The following is a 20,742-nucleotide window of genomic DNA, read 5'->3' on the forward strand; positions in this document are numbered from 1 at the left end:
TTTCTTATTATTTGAGAAAGTCTAAACATTTTTTGAATTTCAAATCTCATATTAACCCTTTTTTTAGTGGCTAAAATGCTTGTAAATACCCCTTAAACTTATTTTTTGAGCATCAAAGTACTTCCATTATATATTCAAAGCACCCGAAAGCTTTCAAACACTCTCAAACAAAATATCCAAACAATCCAAGCCTCTCAAAACATTATTGCACATCCACCGAAGAGCCACAAAGCAAGAGGAGAAAAATTCTTCAAGTCTTTTACGACAAATTCGAACTTCTCCATTTGAGCTTACAAATTTATTTATTTATTTAAATATTATTGACTTGTATAATTTATTTTTAATTGCTTATTTGTTTTCAAGTATAGACAAATTATTTGTAAATATTTAAATTATTATTGAGAATTATATAGATTTTCTAGATCCGTCAAAATCTAGGTGAATCTAGTTTCCAATGTAAAGTAAGGAGAAAATCTTGGTGTAGTGGTTGCCTAAAATTTATTGTAATCTAGGTGTGTATCTAGTTTCTAATGTGAGCTGGTGTGAAAATTTTGGTAATTTTGATTTAGTGAAAACCTAAAGGTGGTTAGATCTTGGGAGAGTGGATTAGGAGTGTGTGAAAATACCGAACCACTATAAATTATGTTGTACTTCATATTATTTATTTTTCTTATATCTTGTGACTTACATTTATTATTAATTTTAAACATAATTTATTATATTTATCAAATATATTTTATAATAAAATCTTTAATCAATAATATTTATTAAAATTAAGAAAAAATTTAATCACTCAATTCACCCTACTCTTGAGTAGCTATATCTTAAGGGACCAACACAACCAAAACACCATTTTGTTATTTTAGATTTCCTTTACAAAAATTTTTCTTGTTTTTAAAAGTACATTTAAAAAAATGACAAAGTAAATATATTTTTATTATTTTAAAAAATTAAAAATGACTTTAAAATAATAAAGAGAATCTTGCTTGTTTGTTTGTTTCAGAAAATATTATCTATTATACAAACAATTTTCTATTAAATGATTGAATCTCCAATTGAAAAATATAAAACTCAAAACTTATTTAGAAAATATTTTGAATTTTAATTTTTTATTAAATGGTCGAATCTCTAATTAGAATGGAAAAAACTAAACTTTCTATTTTCTCAACTCTAATTTTCTATTAACTAGTTAAACCATGGATCTTTAAATTGTAAATTTTAATTTTTTAACTTTATATATGAATTAAAAAATATTTTCTATACGTGAATACATAAAATCCTTTGGATCAACATTTTATGATATAATATATATGATGACCATTTAATAATTAAAAAATATAGTGTTTGGTATCTAAAATACAAAACGTCAAAATTTAATATCTTAATTATTAAAAATTGTTAGTTTAAATTCTTACTGTAACTGAGAGTAAACAAATCGTTATTTACGTCATATAAGATGTCACGTTATGTAAAAAAAAAAACTATGTTAACGAAATATATTAGATTAGGATTAATACATGAATATGACATTTGGTCTCTCAATAATTAAAAAAATGATATTTATTTTAATGTGAAAAAATAAAAAAATTAATAAAAAATTTAAAAATGTCATGAAAATACATAAAAATTTCATAAAAGGAATTAAAAATTTTCAAAATAAGACTTAAATTTCATAAAAAGATCTAAAAATTCATAAAAAAATACCTAAAAATAATAAAAAATACCTAAATTTCACAAAAAGACTTAAAAATAATAAAAGACCTAAGTTTCATAAAAAGGCATAAAAATAATAAAAAAGACCTAAAAAATTAAAAAAAGCTAAATTTCATAAAAACCTAAAAATTTGATAAAAAGACAAAAGTTTCATGAAAAGACATAAAAATATTCAAAAAAGATGTACATTTCATAAAAACACCTAAAACTTTCATAAATGACCTAAAAATAATAATAAAAAAACTAAATTTCATTTTATATGTTTTATTTTTAGGTATTTCTTATGAAATATTTAAGTCTTTTTATGAAATTTAGGTATTTTTTTATGAAAATTTTAAAATTTTTAAATGAAATTTAGGTTTGTTTGAATATTTTTATGTTTTTTTATGAAATTTAGGTAATTTTTTATTAAATTTGATTTTTTTTTCATACCAAAGATTAATATCAAATTTTTATTGAAGAATTAAATATCATATTTATATATTAAGACTAATTTAATGTATGTCATTAACATAATTTTTTTTATATGATTACATAGTATAAATAACGCTTTCGTTTATTTTTAGTTACGATAAAAATTTAAAATAATAAGTTTTAATAATTAAAATATTAAATTTTAACATTATATATTTTACAAATTAAATATTATATTTTTTAATTGTTCAATACAAGTCAATTTTTAATTTTTCACTGCACATGGCGGCAATTTCATAGTTCGTATCATCCAAATGCAGGGGCAAAATTGGTAACTTATTTTCCGGGGGCGCTTACCGCGATTGGATCATAAACGGGGGGTCCTTTGCAATTAGGCACAATTCTTGTGGCGGTACAAAGCCGGTGGAGTGACTGTCGGCATGGAGGCAGGATCGGTTACATCGTCTGTGTTTGCCCAAATCAAAATCCACTGTGCGAACAAAATTAACTAAAACGCTCCTTGCTTCGGTTCCCCTCTGTCACGAATTGAATGCCGAAAAGCGACGTTTCTCTACACAGTACGAAGCTTCTCCTTGCCTCCTCTCCCAACGGAAACCCTCGCGCTTGTCTCTCGAATCTTTGGCGCTCGTATTTAAGGTTTTCCTAGCGAAAAGATTCGGTCGGAGAGGCAATGGAGAGCAAGAAAAAGATGAAAGAGGTAATTCGATTGGAGCGGGAGTCGGTAATTCCGGTTCTCAAGCCGAGGCTGATCATGACCTTGGCCAACCTCATTGGTACTTTCTTCCTTCCGCGCCTTCCTTTTCTGTGATTTCTTCGTTTGCGAATGATGAATGCATCTGGTGCGTATACGTAGATGAGTGTATATGCAATTGTCCTGGTCCTGGTTTTGCTGAAATCGTGAAATTGCTTTTGTAATTTCTGCTATTCAGTATTGATTCAAGCTCTTTGTTCGTTTCCTTGTTTCAATTTCAAATTCCTTTCTTCCTGTTATGAGCGCATAGGACATGGCCTGAACTTGCACCATTGGTTTACTTACTGTGTTAGCCTCCAAGTTTAAATTTGAATTGAAATTAAGATATATGGTTCAGGAGAAATTTGTCCAAATAAAATAGAAGCACCGCTTCAGAATCAGGATGATAAGATAAATAGTTTTAAATCATTGAAGATAGAGAATGCTTACTTCTTACGTTAGAGAACTGTTCTAGGATAATTATAGTATAAAAAATTATGATAGCTTTAGAGAAGTGAGGCATCAAAATGGTGTCTGCTTTTTTATATAATAATATTTTTATTATGCCTGTGGCTTTGAATTACTACTTTGCTGCCTGGAAATTCTACCACACTTTTGTAGTTTTCATAGTGGAGTTCCCGCTGTGGATCTTCTGTCCTTTTCTTCACCTGGTTAATGTATTTTAATATGAAATATCATTTTATTTGTGTCACTGCATGCAGTGTGCTTCAATCACTGTTCGCTCATGCTAGTCTACTAACTGGTTTTCATGAGCTATGCTCCAGTTTCTTCTGAGTTGTACTTGGTGATAAATGGATAGTATGATTCTGAGTATGATTCTACGCTTGATTGGATTGATACTTGCTAGGGAAGATCATTGAGCATTTAATATTCAGAGAGCAATAGGAATTGAAATTGGCGGTTCTAACATGCGCAATCATGCACAGGGATTTTATATGGATTCCACATGAATAATTGATTGGTAACCAGTGATATTTTCTGCATCAACAATGTGTGTTTCAAGCATGCCTTCTGTCTTTCCCGGAGTTTAAAGGTTAAAAGTAAAATGAAAAATTTTAGCCACATTTCCCAACAATAAACTCCCCCCCCCCCTCTTTCTTGTTTCATGCGTGAATGTTGAATTGCTCAATCCAATTAGATTTCAAACTAACTTCTGATGGACTTACTTGCTACAATTTTGTTATATCTGCAGAACATAGTTCTGACCGGCAAGAATTTTTAAAGCTTTGCAAGAGAATTGAGTACACAGTTCGTGCTTGGTATCTTCTACAGTTTGAGGATCTGATGGTATTTTCATGTCTCATTTTCTGTATCAAAATGAAATCTTCTCTTCTCCCAGCATGAATGATCTTATCATTTTGATGTGTTGGTTATTTGTTGTTTCAAATTTCCACTCACTGTTTACTGTGCTTCCAGCAATTGTACTCCCTCTTTGATCCTGTCCATGGGGCACAGAAATTGAAGCAGCAAGACTTATCTCCGGGAGAGATTGACAACCTTGAAGAAAAATTTTTGACGTACTTATTTCAGGTATTACGGCTGCTGCATCTTAATTCAACACATTTGATGACTTGTAATAATTTAGGGGAAGGTGTCTGGATTGTGCATTCAGTGCTATGTAAAAGACAACAGAGCTATGTAATTCCATGGGGTATATATAGCTTGTCATCAATGACTCAATGGTGAAATGGTAAGGTGTCTGGGAATAGTTGCTTGCTTTAAAAGTTTTGGAATGTGGCCATTATTCTGCACCACGACATGCAATCTGCTCTTGCTCCCTCCTGAAATTAGATGAAAAATAAAGACTAACTAACTGAAGGAAGGATAAGAAGATATGGTCATGGGTAGAGATGGCTGGAAGTCTAGAATTCATGTAGCCAACCCCATCTAGTGGGATTAAGGCTTGTGATTGCTGTTATCATAACTAAATATGAATGGCACATAATATTTTTGCACACATTTTCTTTTTTGTCATACTATTGCAATCTAGTGCTTTAGGCTAGCAAAATGGCTTTGGTGGAATTTGTTGCTAGTTGGTGATTGCTGTTTTGTTTCCATGTTATTTTTCTATTGAGTTTGAAAAAAAATAAAATTTTCTTGCCTTGTGCATTTTCTACTAATATATTTTCCTGCAAGAATTTTTTATTAGAAAAAACATTTTTGGTGTTATTTTATTATTCTTGTGACATTTCTTTTCTTGTAAAAATACATGCTTAATATAAAAACCATGCTTGAAATGGTCTAACAGTTAATGCCACCCCCTCCACTCCCACACCAAAAAAAGGGGTTGGTTTTTTTTGGGGGGGGAGGGGGGTGTTGCATTCTTATTGAACTAGTGGGGGGACAAGTGCAATGTGCATGTACCTTAGGTTGGTTTAACATTAGTTACTCTTCACTTTTCTCTCTTTATAATTAATTAGCTCTTTATTTCTCTTTTCAAAACTCACTTCCATGTGGTGAAACCTAATGCATATGGAGACCAAATTTTATCAAAATATGGCTGTTGTACCAACTCCAGGTTTGGCTTTATACAATAGAACCAAAATTTAATTAATGATCCATGGTTTTGTAGAGACCCTTGGTGAGTCTTTTTTGTTCATCACTTAACTCTTGCATTTTTTTTATGGAGGCATTTGTCCATTAAATTTTTGTTTCCTTGAGATGCAACAAAGGTTAGAATCATCTAGATGTGCTAGCATTAAGTGAGCACACACCATTTCTATAATGATTGAATTAACTATTCCAAATCTTGGTAACAATAGTAAGGTTACTACTTTGTGACTAGAAGATTATGGGGTCGAGTTGTTGAAATAAAAGAAAAGACAAGGGTAAGGTTGTGTACAAATACAACCCTTCGAGATCCTCACAAAGTAGAGAGCCTCATGCATTGAGGATGACCTTTAGTGTCTATGTGGTAGTTTTGATGTTAAGAAATAGTTTATACGAGGCCAAAACTTGTATTGGTGTCACGACCCCAAGGATTCCCAAGTATAGATTAGTAAATATAAAAGTGGTTAGCTTACATGCATTACTATATTGCACAATCTATTTTGAGGGTTTACGAGGGCAGTAATTGTAATTTTATTTTCTTTTCTGTTATAGATATTTGTCCTTGGTTATAGGCAATTATGCTTATCGTTGTACTGCACATGGGTGCATGTGGGAGGTTGTTAGGCTATATATAAGCCACAACTAGAGGATTGAAAGACATGTTTTGGAATGATAATTGAATTCTCTCATTTCTCTCTCATCAAGTCTCTTTCCTGATCCCTCTAATTTCTCTCTAATCCCTTCCTTTCTCTGTTCTGTCCATTATCTGCTCCTTTTTGTCTAATTCTCCCTCCAATCCTTTCTGTTCTCGGTCCTAATTCCCTCAGATTCTCCTAATTTCCAATCCAAACCCTAGGTACATGATAATTGGACGTTATAAAGAAAAGAAAAACAAACTAATATTAGATGTTATACATAATTTTTATATGCAAATGTTTGTCCTCACATGCAACGCTACCTTGTCCTTTCTTAAGAAGACGCCTTGGTTCACCACAAACACCTCTTGAGACAACAAGGTCTTTTGCTTAGGAGGCAATAAGGTGTGAGGTGCCTTATGAGCCATTGATCATATTTCTTGAGCCCTCATTGAGAGTTTTGAGCCAACTTGGCTAAGATAACACTTGGAAAGCCCGTCTTTGATGCCAAAAGGTCATTATGCTATCTCTTCTAGTTACTCGCAATATGTTGTAAAGGACCTAGGGTTTAGTTTAGGGTTGGATTGGCAATCAGAAGGATCCGATTGAATAGAACCAAGAACAAAATGATTGGAGAGGGAAATTGGGCAGAAATGGGGGAAGAAATTAGAGAGAAATGAGGGAGAGTTGTAGAGAGATACGAGAGGGAGATTGGGAGAGAATTCTAGAGAGAAAAATAAGCGTTTCATTTATCAATTCAAGCATGAAAAATCCCATCTGTTTACAATAGCCCTTTTATAGGCATATTTAACTCTTGACAGAATACACAACTCACCCATGTGCTCCTAACCAATTGCTAAAATATCTCCTAACAACTATTATTATCCTATTATCATATTGCCCATTTATTGTTCCTTGGGTCATGACAATTCCCCCTCTCCTTGAGAGAGTTCTTGTCTCGGAAGAACTTGCAGCACGTAGCCCTGGCTCGTCATCCAATGCTTGCTTTGTCAATCTGTTTCATTTCGCTTTCCTTCTTGCTCCTTCTAAGCCTCTTCTTCTTCGTTCTTAGGTTCCTAGGATCAATTCTAGGCCCAAGTTGCCCCAAAACTTCCATAGGAGAAACTTTATCGAATTCAAGCCTAATACAACCATCCTCGGTAATAGCTGTCCCATCAAGTTTGATCTCCAATCTGAGGACATGATTAGCAACTTCCAGACATACATACTTAGTAGCTGAAACTTGGAGTCCAACGTAAAGACTATCCGTGTTCGTGACTTTCGTTAGTAGTTCATTACCGTCCAATACAAGTAAGGGTGGCAGATCTACATCCATAGTTGCAATTATTGTCTTCCCTTTCAACCCATGACCATGCTCTGCTGTAAAAATATCAGCAACATCCTGGAATTGCAGCAATGGAGAATTGTAGACCGCTTCCCAATTCCAAAAACTCCTTGTTGCCTCCTGTTATCCCTATCATTCGACTGGCTGTATCATTAATCTCTAGTTTAGAACTTCCATGATTATCATTTGGAACATCCTCATCAAGAACTTATTTTTCAAAGGGATCGGTGTGTTCCTTTAATTCTCCTTTTGCCCACACACCCCGGACCAAACCCTTGGGATTTCTGTGGTTGCTGCCAGCACTGTTCTTACAGTCACCTTCCTTGTCAATTCCACCTAAATCGATATACTTCTTCCACTTCACATTGGAGGTAAGTAGTGAATCAGTTTCCCGCCACCTTGACTTCTCCTTCAGTTGCTCCATTTTAAGAAATTTCTCTTTGTTAAAACTTCTGCGATAATTATCAAAGAATTCTGCGGGAAAGCTATAATGATACTTCTTAGTTAGTGTCATAGCAAACTTCTACAACTGTTCGTGTAACATATGACCAAATTCCTTGCATTGTCCATGTATCCCACTGCTTGTTCCCTTGTCAATTCGGCTAGACTCATTATTCAACTTTTTCCGTGCCTGATTCCTTTGGCTAAATTGCTCATGATTCTTGTTGTTGCCGATTGAAAATGCAGCCTTCTTCTGTTGCCATTGAGGCTCCAATTGCCTCATGCATGCACTGCTTCCCATGGCTTCATGAGCAGGACATCCCACTGAAAATGCAGCATTCTTATGCTACAATTGAGACTCCATTGGTCTCATACGTGAACTACTCATCCTGGACGAAATCTCACAAGCAGGAAAAGCAATAGGCCAAGAAACTGAAGCTCTTTCCATCCTAATTCCTAGACTTCCCTATTGTGACTACCTCATAACAATCACCTCTGAAATTGATCCAATAAGTGGCAAATTGCAATCACCTTTGAAATTAGCAGTCGAGGGTCACTTGTTGGAACTTCCAATTCCGTTGAATCTGTCACTGGATCACCTGAGTCGCCGGAAACACCGCCGACCAAGTCGGCTTAAGCCTTCTCAATTTGGGCCATAATTGCTCGTCCACCTCCTACCACCCAATCGGTCTTGCAATTTTGGAATTTCACCTCTTGTAATTTGGTCGAGACCCCACAGAATTTAGCAACAGTAAGAGGAATCGAAAGCCCATAACTGAAGCCTAATCCTCACCTAGAGCCACCCACCGTTGGAATTGCAAATTAACAGCGGTTAGGAGTCGCAAGCCTAGAGCTGTTTCATCCTTCAATTCCAATTTCGGATTGCCTTACTGCACCACGTGTCGTACTTAATCGGCTCGTGACAACACCGCTGTCCTTGCTTTAGAATCGTGCCTTAAGATCGCTTGGAATCAAATCAGTCAATCACTGATGTGGCAAAAAAACCCTGGCTTTGTTGCAATCTTCTTGGAGCCGTTGTCGGAACTCCCTTGGCCCGTTTCGCCTTTAAGATTAGAACGAGAATTACCCGAGTTCCATCCGTCACCTCTTGACGCTGCTCCGTCTTTCAATTTCGAACTGCTTAGGATTAAATGATGCAGTTGGCGAGAACTGCTTTGCTTTCTCTTGATCACTATTAATTTTAATATCCTCCGAATCGAATTGGAAACAATCGCCTATCAATATCTGATAATCACCGTCGGAACTCGCTTCCAGTGACCAATTTTACTATGATTGACTAACTAGAATCACAACCGAGAATCGTCAGCTTGATACCATCTTGTCGTGGACCTAGGGTTGGCAATCAGAAGGATCTGATTTAATAGAACCAATAACATAATGATTGGAGAGGGAAATTGGGCAGAAGTGGGGAAAGAAATTAGAGAGAAATGAGGGGGAGTTCCGGAGAGATACGAGAGGGAGGTTGGGAGAGAATTCTAGAGAGAAAAATAAGAGTTTCATTTATCAATTCAAGCATGAAAAATCCCATTTGTTTACAGTAGCCTTATATAGGCATATCTGACTCCTAACAACATACACAACTCACCCATGTGCTCCTAACCAATTGCGAAAATATCTCCTAACAACTATTATTAACCTATTACCATATTGCCCATTTATTATTCCTTGGGTCATGGCATATGTTCAGTACACTTGCCCTCAATAGCTTGTCTTTCCTTCCTCAGCTCTGCCAGCCCATTATGCCTTGTCTATAGTATGTTATCTAGAATGTGACTTGTTCTAGTATGTGGTATTGGATTAAGAACATAGTATGCCACATGTTCTCGGATTTGGTATGATAAAGGCAGGCTTGCATGTATTACTATTATAAGTTGAAATAAGCTTAATTCTTGAAAGCTTACTTGAAATTTTATTGAATCCGAAGGAAGCTATTTATACAAGACAAAATGCTACTTTATCTCCTAGAAAATAGGAGCAAATTCAAACTTAAAAACAGTAACTAATATTAAAAAAATATGCTGTCCGTTATCTTCTGGTTTCAAACTTGAATTTCTCCCTTGAATCTTGGAGGTTTATCCCATCTACTAGACTTCATTTTAAATCCTTATCTTATCCAACCAACTTATCCTTTTAAACTTGAATGCGTAATCTCGTCCAACACTCCCCCTCAAGCTAGAGAATAGATATTTGTCATTCCTAGCTTGCCAATTAGCAGTTCGAAACCTGTTCTTGCCATGGCTTTTGTAAACACATCAGCCACTTGACTTGTTGTAGGAATATAAGATAGGTTAATTTCTCCTTCCTCAATTTCCCTCTTTATAAAACTTCGGTCTATTTCACATGCTTCATGCGATCATCCTAAACTGGATTTTTAACAATGCTGATTGTTGATTTACTATCACTAGACACCTTTGTTTGCTATGACAAAAGAATCATTAAGTCTTCCATCAACCTTTCTAATCAAATCACTTCACAAATTCCTTGAGCTATAGCTTAGAATTCTTCCTTAGCTTTGCTATGAGCAACCACTCATTGTTTCTTACTTCTCCATGTAACCACATTTTCCCATAATTTGGTACAATAACCTGAAGTTAACCGGCCATCCTCAATTGATCCTGTCGAATTTGCATCAACAAAGCCCTCAAATCCCCTCTCCTCAGTTTTTCGAAACAATAATCCTTTTCCAGGTGTCCCTTTTAGATACCTCAAGACATGAAACACAACATTCTTGTCTGTGAGTTGGAGAATGCATGTATTGACTTATCACACTCACTGCATAGGCTATGTTCGACCTTGTAAGGGATAAGTAGATTAATTTTCCGACCAACTGTTGGTCTTTTCCCTTTTCTATTGGGGTATCATCGATTTCTTTAGATTGCCAGCCTTTTTCTAGGGGTGTTCCAACAAGTCGCACCCTAGCATTCCTATTTCTTTCAATAGATCCATTCCATTGTATATTTTCTCTGTGAGATGAACATACCTTCTTTGCTCTAAGCCACCTCCATTCCTAGGAAATACCTCATTGTTCCTAGGTCATTGACTTCAAATTTAGCTCTCAATTGCTTCTTCAAGCTTTCTATTTTTTGCATATCATCTCTTGTCACTATAATATCATCCACATAGACAATTAATATGGCTTTCCATCCATATGATGTGTGTTTTATAAACAAGGTATGGTTCGCTTGCCCCTATTTATACACTAACCGATTTAGGGTCATGCTGAACTTCTTGAACTAGGCCCTTGGTGATTTATTTAACCCATATAGAGACCTCTTAAGTTTGCAGACTTTTCCACTGTCAACTTCATATTCAAACCCTAGGGAAACCATCATATATATCTCCTCATCCAAATCACCATTAAGGAAGGCATTTTTAATATTAAATTGAAATAAAGGCCACTCTAAATTAACAACAATAGAAAGTAATACCCGGATAGAATTTAACTTAGCCACATGAGTAAAAGTCTCTTTATAGTTGATCCCATAAGTTGTGTAACCAAATGAGCCTTATATCTTTCAACACTCCCATTTGCATGATGTTTCACTGTGAATACCCATTTACACTCGACTACCTTCTTATTTGAGGACAATTCTACAATATCCCACGTATTATTTCCAACCAAGGCATTCATTTCTTCCAGAACAACAGCCTTCTACTTAGGATCCTTCATAGCATGTTGAATAGTTTTGGGAATTTCAATGTTGTTAATGCTTGCAACAAACACACTGAACTAAGGAGACAATAGGAACAACCCAATCCAAATCATTCATCCTTGTAGTAGTGTTGTCCTTAGATGGACCAACCTCTAGAAGTGATGGCTGATTGGGCTGAGGTTCTTGATGACCTTTAGGTCGTCTGGAATAAACTAGTAGAGGACTATCAGTTGTTGAGTAGGAGGATGAGTGGCAGAGATTGGCATATTGGGCATAACGGTAATAGGAGAAGTATCATGGGGGTGTGGATCAAGGTGTGAATCAGGAGAGGTAGGAGCTGCCAGTATGTTGTAGGGAGTTGATGCTGGTGATGCTCCCCTTTGAGAACATATTGGCAGTGGAGAATCAAGCAGAGGAAGAGAGATGAGAGGATTCCACTTTGTATTGTTAGTCTTCTCTAGAGAAGATGTTGGAGGATAGAATGGGTGATCCTTATAGAATGTGACATTAGAGGACACAAAGAATTTTTGAGAGGAGGGACAATAGCACTTGTATCCTTTTTGGGAAGGAGAATACCTAAAAAAGATACACTTGAGTGCCTTTGGTTCTAATTTGGTCCGAGATGGATTAGTGTTGTGAACATACACAGTACACCCAAAAATCTTTGGAGAAATGGAAGAGAGGAGATGAGCATTTGGATATAGATCACAAAGGGTATTGAGAGGAGTTCTAAATTGTAGGGTTTTAGAGGGAAGCCGATTAATTAGATAAACAACTGTGAGAACAGTTTCCCCCCAATAGGAATGAGGAACATAGGTAGTAAACATCATAGCTCGGGCTACCTCAAGTAGGTGTTTGTTCTTTCTTTCAGCCACACCATTTTGTTGAGGGGTGTATGGACATGACCTTTGATGAAATATACCATGTGTCACGGTAGTGAGGTGACAAGAGGATCACACTCCTAATTTAGTTGGAATTAGGAAGATGCAATCGGTTTGCAGAGGAAACAGAGAGAACGAAGAGAGATAACGAGAAGAATTTAGAAGAGAGAGAGACAGAGAGAGAGAGTAGAGAGGAATTCAGAAATTGCTATTCATTCCAGTTACTATTCCAAGAAAGACTTGGAAGGTGATATACTCGGTAGTTTAGTCGCTGCCACAAGGGATTCCCTCTTGTCCAACGGATGTAACAAAATATTTTTGTCCTATTCAAGCCCTTTTACACGTGGCAATCTATGGCTAACAAACAACTAACAACTATTCTACAAATTACAACAATAACTAGTAAATCCAAATAGTAAATAAGCTATGAATTACAACATGATAAAAAAAATAAAAATTACTGCTAATAGGAAGTGTTGTCGTGACAATTTCCCCTCCCTTAACCGATTTCTTGTCCTCAAGAAATGTTAAAGAGGCTGGCAGCCCTCGGGAACTAACTTAGGAGGTCTGGGAGGTACTCGCAAGTGCTGCAATCAGACGAACTGTCTTGCCATTTGACCAAAACTTGAATCAGGGGAGCCCCGTGCTTGTATATCACCCTTCTTTCAATGATAGCCTTTGGTTCCACTAGTTTGTTAGTTTCTCTAGGAAGTATAGGTAAGACAGTACTCACCGGTTGTGCTCCCACGGAACTCTTTAGAAGGGACACATGAAACACTGGTAGCCTCAGATGGTATGCCACTCTTCCTACCTTAGCCTCTATGGGAAAAGGCCCGAAATACTTGGGACTAAGCTTAGTTACCTTTCCATGAGTAATTGACTTTAAATGTGGGTATCTCAACCTCAAGTACACCTCGTCCCCTACATCAAACTCCCTCTCACTCCTTCTCTTGTCAACTGTTTGTTTCATTCGATTTTGGGTAGCTGCTAGTTCCTGCTTCAACTGTTGTGATACCCTTCTTCGTTGCTGTAGATAGTCATCCACTGTTGCTACATTAGAGCCTCCTTCCACGATAGGTAGGATAGGTGGTTTGTATCCAAATAGGGCCTCGAAGGGGGACGTGTTGATAGAAGAATGGTGGTTGGTGTTATACCACCATTGAGCCAAAGATAACCACCTATGCCACTTCTTAGGCTGTAAAAAGCAATTGCAGCTTAGATAGGTCTCCAAGCTTTGGTTCACTCTCTCAATTTGTCCATCTGATTGAGGATGGTATGCTGTATACATGCTCAGTTTAGTTCCTAAGGCTCTCGTGAGTTCTTGCCACATCAAACTAGTGAAAATTCTGTCTTGGTTTGAAACAATGTACTTAGGAGTCCCATGCAGCTTAATCACTTAGTCTAAGAAGGCCCTAGCCACTTCTTGAGCTGTATAGGGTGAGTTAACCCTATAAAATGAGCAAATTTGGTAAACCAGTCCACTTGATTTGGGTAACCCTTCCACAAAATCCATGGATACACTTGACCAAACTTGGTTGGGAATAGGCAATGGCTGTAATAACCCCGGGTAGGCTACCATTTTTGACTCACACCTCTTGCAGGTGTCACAAGCCATCACAAACCTCTTAACTTCTGTTCTCATTCCCGACTAATGAAAGAGCTGGCTCACTCTCAAGTAGGTCTTTTGCACTCCCGAGTGCCCTCCTAGAGGAGACTCGTGTAAGGCTTGCATGATTTTACCCTTGAGTTATGCATTATCCCTAATCACCACTCTTCTCTGGTATCTCAACATTCCTTCCACTAAGGTGTACCCTTCTACCTCTGTGGATCCTGTAGACAACCTTTCCAGCAGCCCTTTTATCTTCTCATCTCCCTCATAGCTGTCAATCACCTCTTGGTACCACTCCGGGACCACCAGGGTTATGGCTGTTGCACTCCCTTCCTCATGGCGCCTTGATAGAGCATCAATCACAATATTTTCTCTTCCCTTCCTATACTGTATGGTATAATCAAGGCCTATTAATTTAGATATGCCTTTCTTTTGTAGCTGAGTATGTAGTTTCTGTTGTAACAAAAACTTTAGGCTTTCATGATTGGTCCTAATTATGAATCTTCCCCCTTTCAAATAATGCCTTCACTTGTCAACAACCATCAATACAACTATAAATTCTTTTTCATAGATGCTGAGCCCTGAATGCTTAGGGCTCAAGACTTGACTAAAAAATGCTAATGGCCGTCCTTCTTGTACCAGCACTGCCCCGATGTCCGTTCCACTTGCATTGGTTTCTAGAACAAAAGGTTTTTTAAAGTTGTGCAGCCCTAGGACCGGCACCCTGCTCATGGCCCCCTTCATCTTCTTAAAAGCCTCTTCAACTAAGGGCCCCCAATTGAATCCCCCTTTCTTTAAAAGGTTTGTTAGGGGCTTGCTGATGGCCCCGTAGTCCTTCACAAACTGGTGGTAGTATCCGGTTAATCCTAAAAATCCTCTTAGACCTCTCACCGATGTAGGCCTTAGCTAAGTCACCATAGCCTCTACTTTTCTTGGGTCCATGCTAACACCTTCCCAGGATATGATATGCCCCAAAAACTCAACCGGCCCTTGACCAAAAACACACTTAGATTTCTTAATAAGGAGTTGATTAGACTTGAGGATTTCAAGGGTGGTCTTTAGGTGGGATAGGTGTTGATCAAATGTAGGGCTATAAATGAGTATATCATTAAAGAATACCAATATAAATTTTCGAAAGAAGGGTTCAAAAATTCTGTTCATGAGGGATTGAAAAGTCACTGGGGCATTGGTGAGTCCAAATGGCATCACCAACAATTCAAAGTGCCCATGGTGGGTTCTAAAGGATGTTTTTCCTCGGGCCTTATTCTAATTTGGTGATAACCAGAACGTAGGTCAAGCTTAGAAAAGAATTGGGCATTGTGTAATTCATCTAAAAGGTCTTCAACAAGGGGTATAGGGAACTTATCCTTGATGGTCATGGCATTGAGTTGGCGGTAATCCACACAAGATTGCCATGATCCATCTTTCTTTTTAACTAATAAAACAGGGGAAGTAAAAGGGCTTTGGCTAAGGCGGATGATAGACTGCTGAAGTATATCCCTAATCATTTTCTCGATTTCATTCTTTTGGATTGGGGAATATCGGTAAGACCTAATGTTAATCGGTTCCATGTTTGGCTTTAGGTTTATAGTGTGGTCAAAAACTCGGGTAGGAGAAAGGGATGTGGGCTTAACAAATAAATCCTCATAATCTTCCAGGAATGTATTAAGAGAATCTAAGTGATGTACCTAGTCAGACATACCTTGGGGTGTGCTAACTATCAAGAATATCTCTCCTTGCCCCCTTTGTTCAACGTGGCTATCCTCTAGGGCCACAATTGAGAATAGATTTGCCAGTTGACTCCACTTTCCCTTGATCACCTTATGCAATCTTTTCCCAAAAATCATTTTGCATGCCCCCGTTTCTTTTCCCCTTGTCAATGTCATCTTCCTCCCTTCCCTCTCAAAGAAGACCTCCATCCGGTTGAAGTCAAAGTCAATGGGGCTCACCCCTTTCATCCAATCTACGCCAAGAACTACATCACAACCCCCTAGCTACAGTAGTCTTAGGTTTGCCTCAAACCTCTCTCCTTGCATCTCCCAACCAAAGCCATTATAGGCTGAATTACTCATCATTCGACTTCCATTGGCCATTGTCACGCTCAAGGGTGGGGTTCCCGTGAGTTGACACTTGAGTCTTTTAGCCGTGTTTCATTAAGAAAGTTGTGGGTACTCCCACTATCAATTAGAATAATCAAATTACACCTGTTAGCTTGTCCCTCCACCTTGATAATTTTATTGTTAGCTACCCCCTTTAGAGAATGAATTGAGATCTCCCCATTATCTTCCTTTCCATCCTCCCCAATGTCCTCTCCCTCTGTTTTCCCTGGGTCCTCCTCTTCATCCCCTTCTAGTAGCAGAATTTGCCTCCTACATTGATGCCCAGGGTGGTACTAGTCACCACATCAAAAACAAAGACCAGCCAACCTCCTTTGCTCCCTTAATTGCTCCCCATATGGAACTGAGCTTGATCCTCCTATATTCCTTACTCCTTGGTTCCCTTTTGCCATATCTCGGTGATAGTTCTTTCCCCCAACAGGGCTTGTCCCCAGCACTACCCCTTTTTGTTGTTGCATTTGCTTCTTCATTAGTGCCTCTACTGACATTTCTTGTAATTGGGCACTTTTAGAGGCTTGTTCCACTGTCCTTGGTCTCATCATTTTTACCATTGGCCGTAACTTCTCACTCAGGCCACTCATGAAACTTGACACAAAGTAAGTTTCTGATAAGTGAGGGTCGTGGCAGATCATGAACAATCTTTTGTAAATAAGCCCCGACGCTCCTTTTTTGCTTAAGCTTATTAAACTCTTCTATAGTATCCACCATACTCCTCTCCCCAAAACGCTCACATAATTTTTTAGAAAACTCTTCCCATGTGTAGTCTTCCCTCACACTAAGGCACCCCTGAAACCACGCATCAATTGCTTCATTGAAGTAAACAGTGGCTAATGACACCCTTTGCCCCCTAGGTCTGTTGTGCCAATTGAATAACCTCTCACATTTCCTCAACCACCACCGGGGGTTAGCTCATTCGAATGTCGGTATCTCCATCCGGGGCATGGGAAACCTCGGAGGATGGGCATGAGGCTGCTCGTTCCTTTCCCTGCCCATAACTCCCTCCTTAGGATCTACCTCAATCTTTGTGGTTCCTTCCATCCTATTCATTCTATTTCTCGATAATATTGGATCGTCTCTTTCATGCGGAGGAAAGTCAGGAGCCATTTTTTTCCGTGTTTTGGTGAGTAAACATGATCATAAATTGCTGCATCTGCACCCCCATGTCTTCTCGCAGCCTCGCCATGGACCTTTCCAGCCTTTGTTCCATTCCTTCCAACGAACTTTGCAACTTGCAATCCATCACCATGATTGCCTCATGGTTTCGTTCCCCCCTGATCTCCAGTTGGTCAATCCTACTTTGGAAATCCGACACAGTTGAGCTGACTTGCTGCAATTGTGTCTTGAAGTTCTTCATGTGGGTTCCTTCCACCATCGCACCAACCTAGCAGCTTTGGACAAGAATCGATGCTCTGATACCAAATTGTCACGGTAGTGAGGTGACAAGAGGATCACACTCGTAATTTAGTTGGAATTAGGAAGATGGAATCGGTTTGCAAAGGAAACAGAGAGAAAGAGAAGAATTTAGAAGAGTGAGAGACAGAAAGAGAGTAGAGAGGAATTCAAAAATTGCTATTCATTCCAGTTACCGTTCTAAGAGAGACTTGGAAGGTGATATACTCGGTAGGATAGTTGTTGCCACAGGGGATTCCCTCCTGTCCAATGACTATAACAATATATTTTGTCTTATTCAAGCCCCTTTACACGTGGCAATCTATGGCTAACAAATAGCTAACAACTATTCTAGAAATTACAACAATAACTAGTAAATCCAAACAGTAAATAAGCTATGAATTACAGCATGATAAAAAAAAAATAAAAATTACTGCTAATAGGAAGTGCTGTTGTGACACTATGTTAAGAGAGATAGTGAAATCATGAGAAAAATATTCCCGGCCATTATCAGTTCGAACAATATGAATAAGAGTTTGAAACACATTCAAAATGAGTTTGTGAAACCTTTTGAAAATGTTGTTGGCCTTTGATTTCCCTCATAAGATAAACCCAACAAGCTCTAGTATGATCATCAACGAAGGTTATGAACCATCTAGAACCAGAGATATTGAAATGTTTAGAAGGACCCCAAATATCACTATGGATCAAGTGAAAAGGTTTAGATGGTTTATAGGATTGTATAGAGTGATGAGAATGAGGTTGTTTTGCAAGAGTACACTACTCACATGTAAAAGATTGTTCTTTATTTATGAAAATGTGAGGATACAAGGATTTTAGGTATGGAAAACTAGGGTGTCCTAAACGTTTATGCTATAATAGAACATTGGCATTAGCTGTTACATTAAGGACAACTTTATTTGTTGAAGAACTTGGAACATCCTCTGCCATATAGTAATGGCCATCTCTAGCCTTAGCATTACTAATCATCATCCCCAGAGCTCGGCCCTGAAATATATTGTAGAATGGGAAAAAAGTTGCACTTCAATTCATATCTCTTGTAAGTCTATTGACTGATAGTAAATTGCACTGCAATCCTGGTATATATAGGATAAATTTCAACTTTAGTTTTGAAAAACGCATTGTTCCAAACCCCAAAGTAGGAGAGGTTGTGCCATCATCCGCGGAAATATCAATAGTTGTGTTACAAGGTGTATAATCCATCATCAAGTTAGCTAAACTTGACATATGGTCTGATGCACCTGTATCAGCTATCCACACATTTTTATGAAGCTTTCGTGAGACTGAGGAGTAATGAGGAATACCTTGTAAGGCTATGGAAGCTGTCGGCTGAGGAGTAGGAGGACTTGAGGGATTTATACCTTGATTTAACAGCCTGTTCAAGGTTTGAATCTTCTCTTCTGATAGGTTTAGATTCAAGCTATTATTGGATTCAGTGGAAACTTTAGCAGCATAGGCTGATCTAGTTGTTTCCCTCTTGTTTCTCGGCTTCTAGTTAGCAGGTTTGCCATGAATCTTCCAGCATGTCTCCTGTGTATGGTAAGGGTTTTTTTTTTGCATTGGTCACACCACTGCTTGTCCTTCCCTTGATTTCTTGACAAAGTCTCCCCTTGTTTGATAATAGCAAGAGTAGAGTTATGATGAATTAAGATAGAGTCAGTCTGTGCCCCCAAGGCATAGCTCAGTTGGCAAAGGCCGTCCTGATGCGCGTCTGGGGTGATGCTTGTGGGGCCCTCAGATTGGACGAGGGATCGAACCCTAGCCAATGCGAGGCACATCCCGATTTATCTCCTCCGTGTAGCTCCTGGTGCAGGGTGGCAGGAGCGCCAGTGATAGGGCGTTATCTAAAAAAAAAAAAAAAAGAAGATAGAGTCGGTCTGTTGATTAAGAATTATCTTTCTCCTTCTTTCTTCTCTCCTTACCTCAAAAGACACTTCTCTAAGTGTAGGTAAGGGTTTAGTACCCAATATTCTTCCACAAACTTCATCTAAATCAGAGTTAAAGACCATGGAGAAAATAAAAAACACGATCTTTTTCTACCATTTTATTATATTTGGTGCTATCAGTTGAACACTCCCAACTAACAATGTAGAATAAATCCATTTCATGCCATAACTCAACCAAAATGTTAAAGTATTATGTAACATTTAGATTACCTTGTTTGGTTGTTTGAATAGCTGACCTGATTTCAAAACATTGAGAGGAATTCTCCAAATCTGAGTGCATTTCTTGGACTGAATCCCAAATCTCCTTTGTTGTCTTGTAGAAAAGATAGGTTCTCCCGATCCTTGGCTCCATAGAGTTGATTTGCCAAGCCATAATAGTCGAGTTTTCTGCTTCTAGATGCCATAATTGGCTGCTGTGGTTGGTGGAGTGGAAATGGATCCTGTCAAGTATTTAGCTTTGCCTTCCCCTTTGATTACAAGCAATACTGATTGAAATCATTTTCTGAAATTATTTTCATTCAACTTATGTTGAGTAATCTGTAGAGGATGGTTATCAATGGGATTTGTAGAGAATTTTGGTGATGAGAGCTAGGAGAACTCAGGGTTGAGGCTTCGGTTATGGTTGGGTTTGGTAGAGCTTCGGTCATTATTTTGTAAATAGCCTAGACCTTAAGATCTAGATGACTGGAACCATGCTCTGATACCATGAAATAAGCTTAATTTTTGAAAGCTTACTTGAAATTTTATTGAATCTGAAGGAAGCTATTTATACAAGACAAAATGCTACTTTATCTCCTAGAAAATAGGAGCAAATTCAAACTTAAAAACAGTAACTAATATTAAAAAATATGCTGTCTGTTATCTTCTGGTTTCAAACTTGAATTTCTCCCTTGTGTCACGACCCTAGGCTATGAGATGGGTAATTGTGTAAATTGGAGGGGTGGTTGTTGTGTGAATTGGTTAGAAACAGTTAGTGGTTGCCTGGTGTTGTAAAACAGTTAGAAGCTATGGCTGTTAGGAGGCTGTTGGGTTGTTACAGGGCTGTTGGGGGTTTCAGTTACTGCAACTGAAAGGTAGTTGGTGAACCCTATAAAAGGGTGGTTGTACGAGAAAGGAGGCAGGCAATTGAAGATTGAATTCTTTCGTTCTTTCCGACTCTCAATTCTCTCCCAACTTTCTTCTGAATTCTTCCTCTTTACTTTCAATTTACTAGAATAACCTTGGATCTGACACCT

General features: G+C 37.8%; 1 protein-coding gene across 1 annotated transcript in view; it reads left to right on the forward strand.

Moving 5' to 3' along the window:
- Window positions 1-2,545: 2,545 nt before the first annotated feature.
- Window positions 2,546-20,742, forward strand: part of LOC127793472 (uncharacterized) — a 48,308-nt gene continuing 30,111 nt past the window's right edge. The window contains exons 1-3 of the mRNA XM_052324208.1: window positions 2,546-2,921; window positions 4,092-4,186; window positions 4,316-4,429. Coding sequence (XP_052180168.1) covers window positions 2,819-2,921; window positions 4,092-4,186; window positions 4,316-4,429 — 312 coding nt within the window. The 5' untranslated portion in view covers window positions 2,546-2,818. The remainder of the gene's footprint in view (window positions 2,922-4,091; window positions 4,187-4,315; window positions 4,430-20,742) is intronic.

The sequence above is a fragment of the Diospyros lotus genome, unplaced genomic scaffold (genome assembly GCF_014633365.1).
Source record: "Diospyros lotus cultivar Yz01 unplaced genomic scaffold, ASM1463336v1 tig00010963_1, whole genome shotgun sequence".
Classification (NCBI taxonomy): domain Eukaryota; kingdom Viridiplantae; phylum Streptophyta; class Magnoliopsida; order Ericales; family Ebenaceae; genus Diospyros; species Diospyros lotus.